General features: G+C 47.7%; 1 protein-coding gene across 4 annotated transcripts in view; it reads right to left on the bottom strand.

Annotated features, from left to right (window-relative positions):
- Positions 1-1,953: 1,953 nt before the first annotated feature.
- EGFR (epidermal growth factor receptor) overlaps positions 1,954-11,257 on the bottom strand; it is a 158,914-nt gene continuing 149,610 nt past the window's right edge. For 3 of the 4 annotated variants that reach the window (XM_033088188.1, XM_033088190.1, XM_033088191.1), the window contains exons 23-28: positions 9,862-10,008; positions 8,338-8,435; positions 6,108-6,275; positions 5,691-5,738; positions 4,854-4,959; positions 1,954-4,191 (exon numbers count right to left, since the gene is read on the bottom strand). In XM_033088188.1, coding sequence (XP_032944079.1) covers positions 3,836-4,191; positions 4,854-4,959; positions 5,691-5,738; positions 6,108-6,275; positions 8,338-8,435; positions 9,862-10,008 — 923 coding nt within the window. In that variant the 3' untranslated portion in view covers positions 1,954-3,835. The remainder of the gene's footprint in view (positions 4,192-4,853; positions 4,960-5,690; positions 5,739-6,107; positions 6,276-8,337; positions 8,436-9,861; positions 10,009-11,257) is intronic. The other variant, XM_033088189.1, reaches the window with a different exon arrangement.

Genomic DNA, 11,257 nt, shown 5'->3' with positions numbered 1-11,257 from the left:
GCTCATTCACTGGCAGAGGAGACGGAGTTTCTAACTCATGCCTTAGAAAATGGTAACAGTCCCAGGGCTTTATCCAGGCTCAGATTTGGGTACCTGCCACATTCAGGATAAGTTAGCTGCTGGGGACAAGGAATTAGAGGCTTTGGGAATGGCCACTAGTGGCCAAGTCTCAGGCATGTTAAGGACTGAAAATTGTTCAACCTGCTGCCTCTGGGAATTTTTACCACACGCAGTGTTTGATTCTGTCCTGACTTGGCATATAGTATGGACACACAGGCTCACACAACCAAGGGTGACCTTAGAGGTGAGGGTTTCAACTTGGGTTGCCCATTACAGTCACGTGGGGAGCCCCCGAGATTCCGATTAAATTGGTCTGAGGGGACCCCGGCCCCCTCCTTTTTACGCTCACCAGGTGACTCTAGTGGGCAGCGAGGGTGAGAACTTCAAATCACCATAACCCGACAGCGTTGTCTACACTTGTGTACCCCGAGGCTGCGGTGAGTGAGTTATGAGCAGACAGCCATCAGCCGACGGCCAGGTCTCCCCAGTAGAGCCTTTCCTGGATACCAGTGGTTCCCACAGCTTCCCTGCCCGTCAGATAACCCCAGGGAGCTCAGAAAAGTCCCTGGGTCCAGGCCACACCTCAGACAAATTCAATCAGAATCGTTTGGGTTGGGACCTGGGAGGTTCCCAGGGCAGCCAAGCTTGAGGCCCTGTGCCTTTGTCTTTGTGCAGTTCATGGTTCCTTTATGTCTGCAGTTTGGGGGACGGGGGGAGGGAGAAAGGGGGGCTAAAGCTGAAAATTAAGAACTTTCAACAATCACCTAAGCCTTGGTATCAACTGGAATGTACTACGATGCCTCCACAGTGCTCCTAGTGATAAAATCAGTAACAACCTGGATTCAGCAAATTTGGAGTTTGGGAAATTCATCTCTGTTTTAATTCATGAAGTGACAAACGTAGTTTTCATAGAGAACGATTACTGGTACTCCTTAGAGATTACTTTAGAAGATGTACATAAGGATGGTGGCCCATCACAAATATTAGCTTCCGATTCTTACTTTTCCCTTAATGGTTTCCCAAGGCCAGACCTGAGGCTGGACCACGGGGCAAGGTTCCAGGAACTGACTGAGTACGAAACAGCAGATAGGCTCGGGGCAGGGTCTTAGGGACTGGTGTCCACAGGGAGGAACCAAAGGGACAAGGATAAGCTTTGCAATGTGGCCAGTCAGGGCCAGCATATGGAAATGCTGGAGCTCGGGAGCCGCTCTCCTGACCCACCCACAGTGACCGCAGGGCCTCTGCTCTCTCCCGCTCTGAAGCATTTACAAGCCCCCTGCACCTCCCTGAACAGATGTAGTGACACTTTGGGAAACACAATCTTAAAGTGAAGGGAATTTATCACCTAGATTTTATGCAGGGAAATTGAAATACAAAGGAAAAGAAACAGCTCAAATCATTTTTGCTGTTTTATTATGTCATAGTAAAATATTTCAAATTACAAAAATACTAGCTTTTAACTGCTACAATTTGACTGGCTACAGTCGCCCTCCCTCGTCAATCACCTGTTCCTTGACATAAGTGCCAGTGGAATGTGAATCATTCTGGTTCCCAGTGCTGAGTAAACACCTACAATAGTTCCCTACAGTACGAGGTGAATGAATAATAAAAGTGGTTTCCTGACAATGGTGTCAAATTTCAGGTTCTCAGAAATGTCATTTAATCTTCTCACTAATCATTTTTAAATTCCTGGTGGGACACCAACATCCCCGGTGGGGGACCGTGGGGAACGATGCCAGCCGAATTCCCAGGATTAAAGGGGCAGCTGGTTAACGTGACTTAGCTCGGCCTTTAAACCTCCATTGGTCGTCGTTCCTCTGGCAGAAGCTGTCCTGGTTGGACTTCCCTCTACTGGGAGAGCACGTTGACTCAGACCCACTGGGAGAGCTCCTTGACTCAGACCCTGGTCACCTGTCAGCCCCTGTGCGGCTGCCTTCTTGCTCTTGACGAGCCTTCCCGGCCTCCCGGGTAGAACCCCAGAGCAGGAACCCCTGCTCTGCGCTGTCACAGGGCGTGGCTGGCATGTCCTGTCTAGCATGTGCCATATTGTTTTAAGGTTAGTATCTGTGAGTCCTTTTCCTTCGCTACATTGTGAGTTTCTTAGAATCGGGGATTATATTTTATTGATTTTTGTATCTTTAGTACCTATGCTGGGCTGGTGTAGGTGCCAAAGAGTATGTGAGAACATGATGGAATTCAACTGAATATAGTTTGTTTCCATTGAGACAAAATATTTTGGTAACAAAATTATGGGGCCCAGCTCCATCTGAGAGCCCATAAATGATTCAAAAGGCAAAGGAAAACTACGTACGTGTGTGGTCAAACACATCCACAGGCCAAAAAACCATCTGAAACATTTCTTCCTTGATAAAAATGGAGGGGTGGATGTTGACTAAAAGTGTGTAAATCCCTGTTTGCAAAGGACTGCCACTAACCAATGAAGTATCCTACCTCGCTGGATCCTCCAATTATAGAGACTTTTTTTTAGGAGGGAGATTGTTTTTTTCTTTGAATATACCTGCAGATGCTGTGGAGGCATTATCATCAATTTCAAACTCAAGTTTTATTATTTACCACTTGGATTCCACACTGTATATACGGTTATCTTTATTTCCACCTCTAAAATGTGCCTGCAGTGGGGAGGGCTGTAAGGGCTTGCCTAGTTGCCCGAGAGCCTGGGTCCTTTTATTTACAAAGGGCAAGGAGGGGCTTTGGGGACAGGGAGGAACAAAGTACCCTTCCAGTCAAAAACTTTTAAAGTGAAATAGAAAGAAAATTATCTTCTGGGAGTGGCCTAAACCAATTCTTTTTTGGGGGAAGGCTAAAAGAGTTTTAATGGCAGCTTCATTTTTGCCGGCTCCCAATATATGCCTGCCCCCTGGCCCCCAAAAGACTTGATGGATTTCCTCAGAGACTCAAATCTGGGGGGATATGTTCTCGTCTGAGCTTTTGAATTGTCATCCCATCTTAATCAAAGGCTACTGGACTGAATACTGATGAATCAAATATGAGCTGATCTAGGTTATTGTTTGATGTACCGTCTCTTCTTGCTGATGGGGAAAGCATACTGAGTTTCAAAACAATGGAATGGAAAATAAACAAGGAAGTCTAATGCTTATAATTAGAAAACACTGGTCAACCAATGGAGAGTAAATATCACGGAGACATTTATATAAAAGTAAGTCTGAGGAGGAATTCTACTCCTCTGTTTCTTCCTCACCCAGAGGGTTCAAAGTGGCTTAATGTCTTGTACCTGGTGGAAGAATCTTGAAGCAGAGCCAATGGAATCAAGGGTTAGCTGGAGGATGGCTCTTGCTTTATGGTCACAGTTGGGCCTGGATCAACTTAAGCAGCAATGGCTACATACGCGCAGGCTTCTTCTTTGGAAAAACCCATTCAAAACAAAACCAGTAATGACAATTAAAAATCCCAAAGGTCCCCAAGCAATGAAACTCCTTATAGATGTAGTTCTTTTTTCAAATATAGCTCACTGACAGGTCGACTTCTGCCCAAATGGACAACATTCTTTCTGGATGTCCCTTGTGGAAGGCTCACAGGCTGAAGACAAAGGAATGATCTTGCCAATTCCCAAAGTATATCTGAGTAGGGGGCACTTCTGGGATGAAAGGTGGGCCGATCAGAGCAAATACAGCCAAACGTGTCCACAGGTCCAGGAGCTAACGTGGGCATGGCTGTCAGCACTGGAGCAGCCGCTGGGGCTTGGTCCTGGGGGCTGATGAGGCTGGAATTGTTATGGCTGGGGCTGCCGCCATGGTCATGCCCCAATAAATTCACTGCTCGGTGGTGCTACCCTTAGGTACTCTGCATTTTCAGCTGCAGGACCTTTAAAGGTGCCATTTGACCTGGCTTCCTTCCGGAGGAAGTCCTGCTGGTAATCAGGGTTGTCCAGGCTGATTTGGTGGTTCTGCACCCAGGGGGCAGGTCTGTCGAGCCCACTGCTGATGTGGGCAGGATGGCTGGTGTTGAGATACTCAGGGTTGCCCACGGCATTGCTGTGCGGGTTTTGGTAGTGAGGGTCTCTGCCAGGAGCTGGATTTAGGGGCTGATTGTGGTAGACGGGGTTCTGGACAGAGCCCGCGGGCCTTTTGGGAACGGACTGGTTTATGTATTCTGAAATTGAAAAGAAATGAGAGGTAATCAGCATCATCCCAGCAGAATTCCACGGCTCCTTCTGAACCCTGTGAATATTCTTCCAGGAGACATCTGCTGACAAAGAAGCCTGGGAAGACCAGAGGCTCGCTGTTGCTGCAAAATAAATGTTCTTTTGGGCACTTGTCAGAGCAATGGGCATATTTATCTTCCGCCTGTTTAAGTGGCACAGGCAGGCTGGCATTGTCTGCGGTTAAAGCTTAGGTAAGGAAAGTATATGGTCCAAGAAAATGCTTAAGAAAATACGGGCCAAGAATGAGGCCAGAAGAGACAATAGGGATTGAGTCTCTCTCTCTCTCTCTCTCTCTCTCTCTCTCTCTCTCTCTCTCTCTCTGTCTTTCACACACACATATCTGAGCTGTTTGCTTCAAATTCTAGAAAATCTGCAGATTCATTCTAAGAACAAATCTCCAACCAACCACCTGGACACGACTTGAGCTCAACAAAGACCGTATGCCATGCTCAGTCACGTTGCATTTCTCTGCCTCTCACTTCCTTCCCTATGTCCACAAATTTACCATGGTGTCCAGCTCTGGGCCAGCCTGAAGGAAGCAATGGCCTGGGCAGCAGAGCATGGAGACTGGCCACTGCTGTATGGGGAGACTGAGGAGCAAGCCACTCACCAGGTGCCGGGAAGAAAGTGTCATTTATGTTGTCCTCAGTCAAGGTGCCAGTGGGATCTGAGCTGTAGCGCTGCAGGAAACTGTCTTCTTTGAGGGGACAGCTCTGCTGGGGAGGAAATGAGGCAAGATTACTCTCGTCGGTTCCATTCAGACTCCAATGTGCATAAAAATTGCCTGAAATCTTGTCACAGTGCAGACCTGATTCAGCAGGTCTGGGGCAGGGCCTGAGACGCTGCATTTCTAGCGGGCTCCTTGTGACAGCCACGCTGCTGGTCCAGGGACCAGAGGGTGGTGCCAAGGTCCCGGCCAGTGCTGTCTAGTAGGGCTGTCCCCAGGACAGGAATGGCCCCTGAGCTGTGCTCTTCCTTGCGGCAGCCACTGGCCACACGTGTGAGCAACTGAGTTTTCCATTTGAATTAATGAAAAGTGAATTTAAGTAGCCACAGGTGGCTAGCGTCTTCTACACTGGTAAGTGGGGGTCTAGACCAAGGCTTCCTGTGATCACACGTCAGCACCACCTGGGAGGCTGGGCACCACCCGTACAGATCCTGCTTTGGAGGTCTGGGCAATGGCTCCACAGTTTGCATTTTTCTCACAAACTGCCAGGTGATGCTGATGCTTTTGGTTCCTGAGCTGCAGCCTTGACAGAGCTGTGGTAAAGTGATAGCTCACGGCTGGCCTTCGGGTTGGGGTCAAGGAACCATTTCGTTGCTTCAGGGAAGCAATGAAACGGGAAGGAAAATCAAAATTCTTTGGGTTCAGAGGGGCATTATCTGTGTCCACGAGAGCCAGGAGACAGCTGTTCCTGAGTTGTGGCTCCTTCGCTTTCATACATACCCCGTTTCTGTCAATGCAGGCCACGGTGGGATTGCTGCTGGTGGCACTCTGAAAAAGAATGGGAGCTGTTGAGGGAGCTCAGGCACGTTCTCACCCATTTCCACAACGAAAGGAGGCGTCTCATGCAGTGGACGTATTTAAAGGTGCTTAATTTCGTCTGGACCCATCAGCTTTAGAAAAACTAGGCTTAGTTCTGATTTAATTCTGTTCCCGAGTGAAGCTAAAGTGAGGACGTCGGGTTGTCGCAATGCGGTCAAATAATACACTCAATCGCTTCGCTGCGATTTTGGCTTTGCCGTTTGGTTAAAATGTGCTTCTTCGTCTCTACGTGAGCTCCGCTAGGAAGGTCTCGTTTTCTCTACAGCTCAATGCATTCAATCCAATCGACACAGCCCGAGAAAGAGCAAGACCTCTTACCAGAGAGCTCAGAAGGGGCGTCCGGGACGTGGAGGGACTGTGGAAGAAGCCCTGCTGCGGGATGAGGTACTCGTCTGCATCCACCACGTCCTCCATGTCGTCTTCGTCCATCAGGGCGCGATAGAAGTTGGAGTCTGTCGGGCTGGGCAAGTTCATTCTCTCATCCCCCTGGGGCACAGATTTTGAGACCATTAGACCGGCCCACAGGGATGTTATTCCACCGCTAGGTCCACTGTCAGCAGGTGCCTGCATATTTGCCAATGTAGTTATCGAAGCACGCCCACCTCCCTGTTGAAGTACAGCTGCTTCCGCCCCTCCCCCCAATAAAATTAAAACATGAAGCATTCCTTAATGTTTAAAAGCCTCCGAATGAAATGCAAACAGCGTAGGAGGGAAAAGAAAGGGATGAAGTAATAGCATTTCTCGAGTGTGTACTATGCTGTTAGGTGCTGTGATGTTGTGATTTATAATCAGAAATATATATTTGGTCTTGTCTGCTATTCCTGGCACAAAGCTCCTAAAAACCTTGGAATTTCCTTCGTGTTGAGAGCCAGGAAGGTGTCTCTTGTTACGTGAATGAGGTGGCTTTAGGCTCACACCTGAGGTTGGGGGCTGGTTGCCAGGAGAACCGACCTGCGGTTGGAGGGTTGGAACTTCCAGTCCCACCCCACTAACCTGTGGGGAGGAGAGAGGGGCTGGAGGTCAGATCCATCCCCAATGGCCAGTGGTTTATTACCCATGCCCCTACAATAGAGCTTCTTCCATAAAAACTGAAAAAGACAGGGTTCAGAGAGCTTCCAGGTTGGTAAGCACGTGGAGATTTGGGGAGAGTGGTGCACCTGGAGAGGGCGTGGACACTCTGAGCCCCTTCCTTCTCCTCGTCTTGCCCTATGCATCTCTTCTATATGGTTGTTTCCAGTTACATCCATTTATAATAACCCAGTGATCTAATAAGTGAATGAGTTTCTTGAGTTGTGGGAGCTGCTCTAGCAAATGAATGGAACCCAAGGAGAAGGTTGGAGGAACCTCTGATTTATATAGACTGTTGGTAAGAAACCTAGACTTGCAATTGGCATCTGAAGAGGAAGGGGTAGGGGGCAGTGTTGGAGGTCTGAGCCCTTCACCTGTGGGACGGGACCTGGGACGCTATCTCCAGGTCGTGTCAGAATTGAGATGAATTGTAGGACAACCCGCTGGTGGCGAGTTACTTGCATGGTGGTGTGGGGGGAAAACCCGCCCTTCTGCTTCCCCCCCCGCCCTGCACCCTTCACACACACACACACACACACACACACACACACACACTCACACACACTGGATTGCTGAGCAGAACGTCTGGGTGTTATGCAATATATTTTGCATATATTATTGCATCAAATGTTTAACACAGCTAGGGTTGCCGGGTGGGAACTCCCACCCATTCTCAGGAATTTTTTGCGCTTTCCCGTTCCCAAATCCTGAGATATAAACTGTTTTCTGTTCTCCACGATGAATCGTTTCCACAAAGTGACGACCGATACTACCAACCACCTGGGTTCAAGGAGCCGATTTTCCCGATTTGCTGACCAACTTTTCTCGAGATTCGGAAAAGGAAAAACAAAAAAATTGCCCAAGAATGGGCAGGAATTCCTGTCCAGAAACCCTAGCAATAAATAGGAAAAATGTCTAAGCGATACATTGTGAGTAGTACGTTTATTTCCCATTGTGGGTATTACTGGGTTCAAGGAGCCGATTTTCCCGATTTCCTGACCAACTTTTCTCGGGATTCGGGAACGGAAAAGTGAAAAAAATTCCCGAGAATGGGCAGAAATTCCTACCCGGAAACCTTAAACACAGCTCTATGAGCTTGGTTTTGTTAACCGAAGGTGGTTAAGCGGAGAATCAGGAATTTGAAGCCAGGTTTGGCCAACACCAAAGCCTGCTTCTCCATCAGACCCAGCCAAGGCTTTGACGAACTGACATACAAAGGTGACACCTGAAACGGAGTGAGGGAGGCTGCCTGGATACTAGAGTTCAGATGGGGGGTGGCAAAAGGAGCTGGAGGGGCACCACAAATGAGCTCTATTTCGTTTGCAGTGTGGCCTGTGCCTGCCCCAAAGCTTGTTCCAATGCACTGAGGATCTAATGACACAGCCTAGGTGACAGTGTAATCCCCTGATTGGAGCCCAGTGCCATTTGATGTTCATTGAAGGGACTTTTCCCGATGAAAGTGCAGACTGAGATGTGATACCTGGATGACAAGGTAACGCTGGGGGTCTCTGGCCATTTTGGAGAATTCGACGATCAACTCACGGAATTTTGGACGACTGTCTGCATCTATCATCCAGCCTGGAGAAAGAATAACAAAAAATGGTACAATCAGAACCCTGAAAAAAAAAATGATACAAATGGCATTGCTTAAAGAAAGCACTTACGGCGAGATCCTGTTAGACAAATAAATGATGAAGAAAGAAACCTAATCTTTGGAATAGGCAAACCAGCACTGATTCCTGTTTAAAGGCCATGACATATATGAATCAGAATGACAATAACATCTCCTAATTTTCTGCGCCTACTCTTCCTAGGGCCAGCATTCCAGTGTTGTCACCTTAAGAGATCCGGCAGACATGTTACACGCTTCGCTCTTTGTGAACTGCTCTGATTGCAGGTGCCCTGGTGTCCGGGCTGTCAAAGGCCTCACTCGATGGTCACCCTTCTCTACATTCACTCAACCATCTTGCAAGCTTGAAACCAGATTCCATTTAGGGAAACTTAGGGCCTTTCTTTCGGAAACTCGGGCTTTGGGAAGGCCCCACCTTGGTGCTTTCACAGTGTTCCAGGCTCGGGAGTCACGCGTGCAGACTTCAGTGGGGTACTTCAGTGCCTTCCGTAGGAGGAAGCCAGACCAGTGCACAGTGATTCCCAGCCGGCGGAGAAGCTATCGACTGGAAACCCTCGTGCCTCTTGAGGGTTCACATTTATTTTCTATCACCAGAATTTGGGCTAGTTTAGGCCAGACTGCTCTGTGACCTTAGACAAGTACTGTCACCTTTGTGCACGCCAGCTTCCTCAGTGCAAAGCAAGGAAGTTGAAATAGATGAACTCCGGGGTTTGTAGCTCAGAAAGGCATGAATATTTACCTTAACTGTGCTCCATCGTATTCCCTGGGCTACTTCTTGTGGAAACGCCCAGGACACGTGTAACGTTCCCTCCTTAGCCTACTGAACTTGTGATTCTGGTGGAACAACCGCGTCGACCGAGTTCCACACTCTTATTTGGATTAAAATGTTTACTTGCTACACTGCAGTCAGACCTCACATAAATCCACTATTTGAAAGGTTTAAGTCAAAGCAGAAATGTTGATTCTATTAGCCTCACAGGGTTACTCATTGTTAGGCGTTTCAAAACAGTCTCTCTGGTAACAGACTTCAAAATGTGGGGCGGCTTTTTCATTGAGCAACGCAGAATAGGATATTTTGGTGTAATGGCTTATGGAGGGCTTTGATTTTATTTATCTGCTTGCAAACATGGGCAAATGTCAGGTCACAATGCTCAATGAGTCAAGCAAGTACTTCCTGAAGAATGTTTGAGGGAGGGTATTATTGGATGTTTCTGGACTCGACTGCCTGCTGTAAAGAATGTGACAGCATTTCTTTGGGGAAATCTCAAGTCTCAATTATTTGGCTGAAGGCGGCAGTGCCTTCTGGGCACAGAAATGCACTCAGAGTGCCAAGGTCCAGCTAAGCAAATGTGGATGGCCACAGCGGTTACTCACACTTGACCATGATCATGTAGACGTCGATGGTGCAGATAGGCGGCTGTGGGAGGCGCTCTCCTTTCTCCAGGACAGTTGAGATCTCACTTGCCGGGATTCCATCGTAAGGCTTGGACCCAAATGTCATCAGCTCCCAAACAGTGACCCCTGACAGGATGAAGGAGCCACTCTGAGTTGATAATCAAACCTTGTCTTTAGTCATCATTGTTGATACTGTTTCTAATGTTTAGAGACTTAAGTTTCTGTGGCCTTGGGCAATTTGCTTCCCTGCTGGAAGCCTCAGTTTACCTCTCTGTAAAGTGGGATAATGACAGTGTCTGTCTCCTACAATGGTTGAGAGGATCAAGTAAGATAATACAACTGAAATTTTCACACAATGCCAGGAAAATAGTAAGTGGCCAATAAGTGGTAAACTTTAGTAATAAAAACATAGATAATGCAACCACGCTAATAACACAAATATTATCATGCTATGGAGCAGGAGTGACACACTCAGACAGCCGCCCTAAGTGACTCGGAAGTAGAAAGATGGAGATTATAAACAAGGGTTTTTAAACAGAGAGAGAGAGAGAGAGAGAGAGAGAGAGAGAGAGAGAGAGAGAGAGAGATTGAGAGAGAGAGAGAGACCTGTTCCTTTGAAAAATATAAAAACCCTGTACTTTTTGTTTCAAAATCAATCATCATGATTAAAAAAAAAAAATCAAAGCAGTCATAATTTTAGAAGTGGTATTTGTTTTGCAGACCATCCCTGAGTTCTGATGGTCTTTCCATCTCTGTGCTCCTGTGCCTGGAATTCTCTGCTCTAGAAACACACGAACACCTTTGGGAGCTTGTCCCAACCTGGACAGCAAATGTGCCCTTGGTGCCAGTAGAGACAACCTCAGTGGGCCTGAGCCTGGGTCCCAGACTTACGTAGGGAGGGATCAGACACAGACCCGGTGGTTTCCTAATCTCTGGTCAGTCCGATGACCCATTCTTCAGAGTTGGCCCCCAGATACGGGTCACCACAAATTTACTTGGCTTCTCCAGAGGCCATCCCAAATGAAATGACCTGACTTAATGTACAGGATGCAAAGTTGGAAAATGAGGGAAAGTAATGGTCCAGGCACCAGGAAAGAGATTCTTCCAGTTTTATCACCACTAGTCAACACGGAGTCGGTGAGACAAGGCACAGCCCATTTCCAGACCTCTGAGGTCAACTGGTTCTCATCTAACTAGGTTTGAATGTTGTGTTTAAACGATGGATCCCTGTGCAAAGGCAAGCTTTCCAGGTTTGGGAACAAATGGTGAAAGGGAAGGGAGTGTGTGCACCTGGTTGTGGGGTATCAGTGGGACTGGCAGAGGTTTGAATGCTCTCTCTTTTCCACTCCGAAGTGGAACGAGCACATAGGTCCCT

This window comes from Rhinolophus ferrumequinum, chromosome 20, assembly GCF_004115265.2.
Source record: "Rhinolophus ferrumequinum isolate MPI-CBG mRhiFer1 chromosome 20, mRhiFer1_v1.p, whole genome shotgun sequence".
Classification (NCBI taxonomy): domain Eukaryota; kingdom Metazoa; phylum Chordata; class Mammalia; order Chiroptera; family Rhinolophidae; genus Rhinolophus; species Rhinolophus ferrumequinum.
Note: the sequence above shows the minus strand (reverse complement) of the source record. Positions and strands in the feature narration are given on the sequence as shown.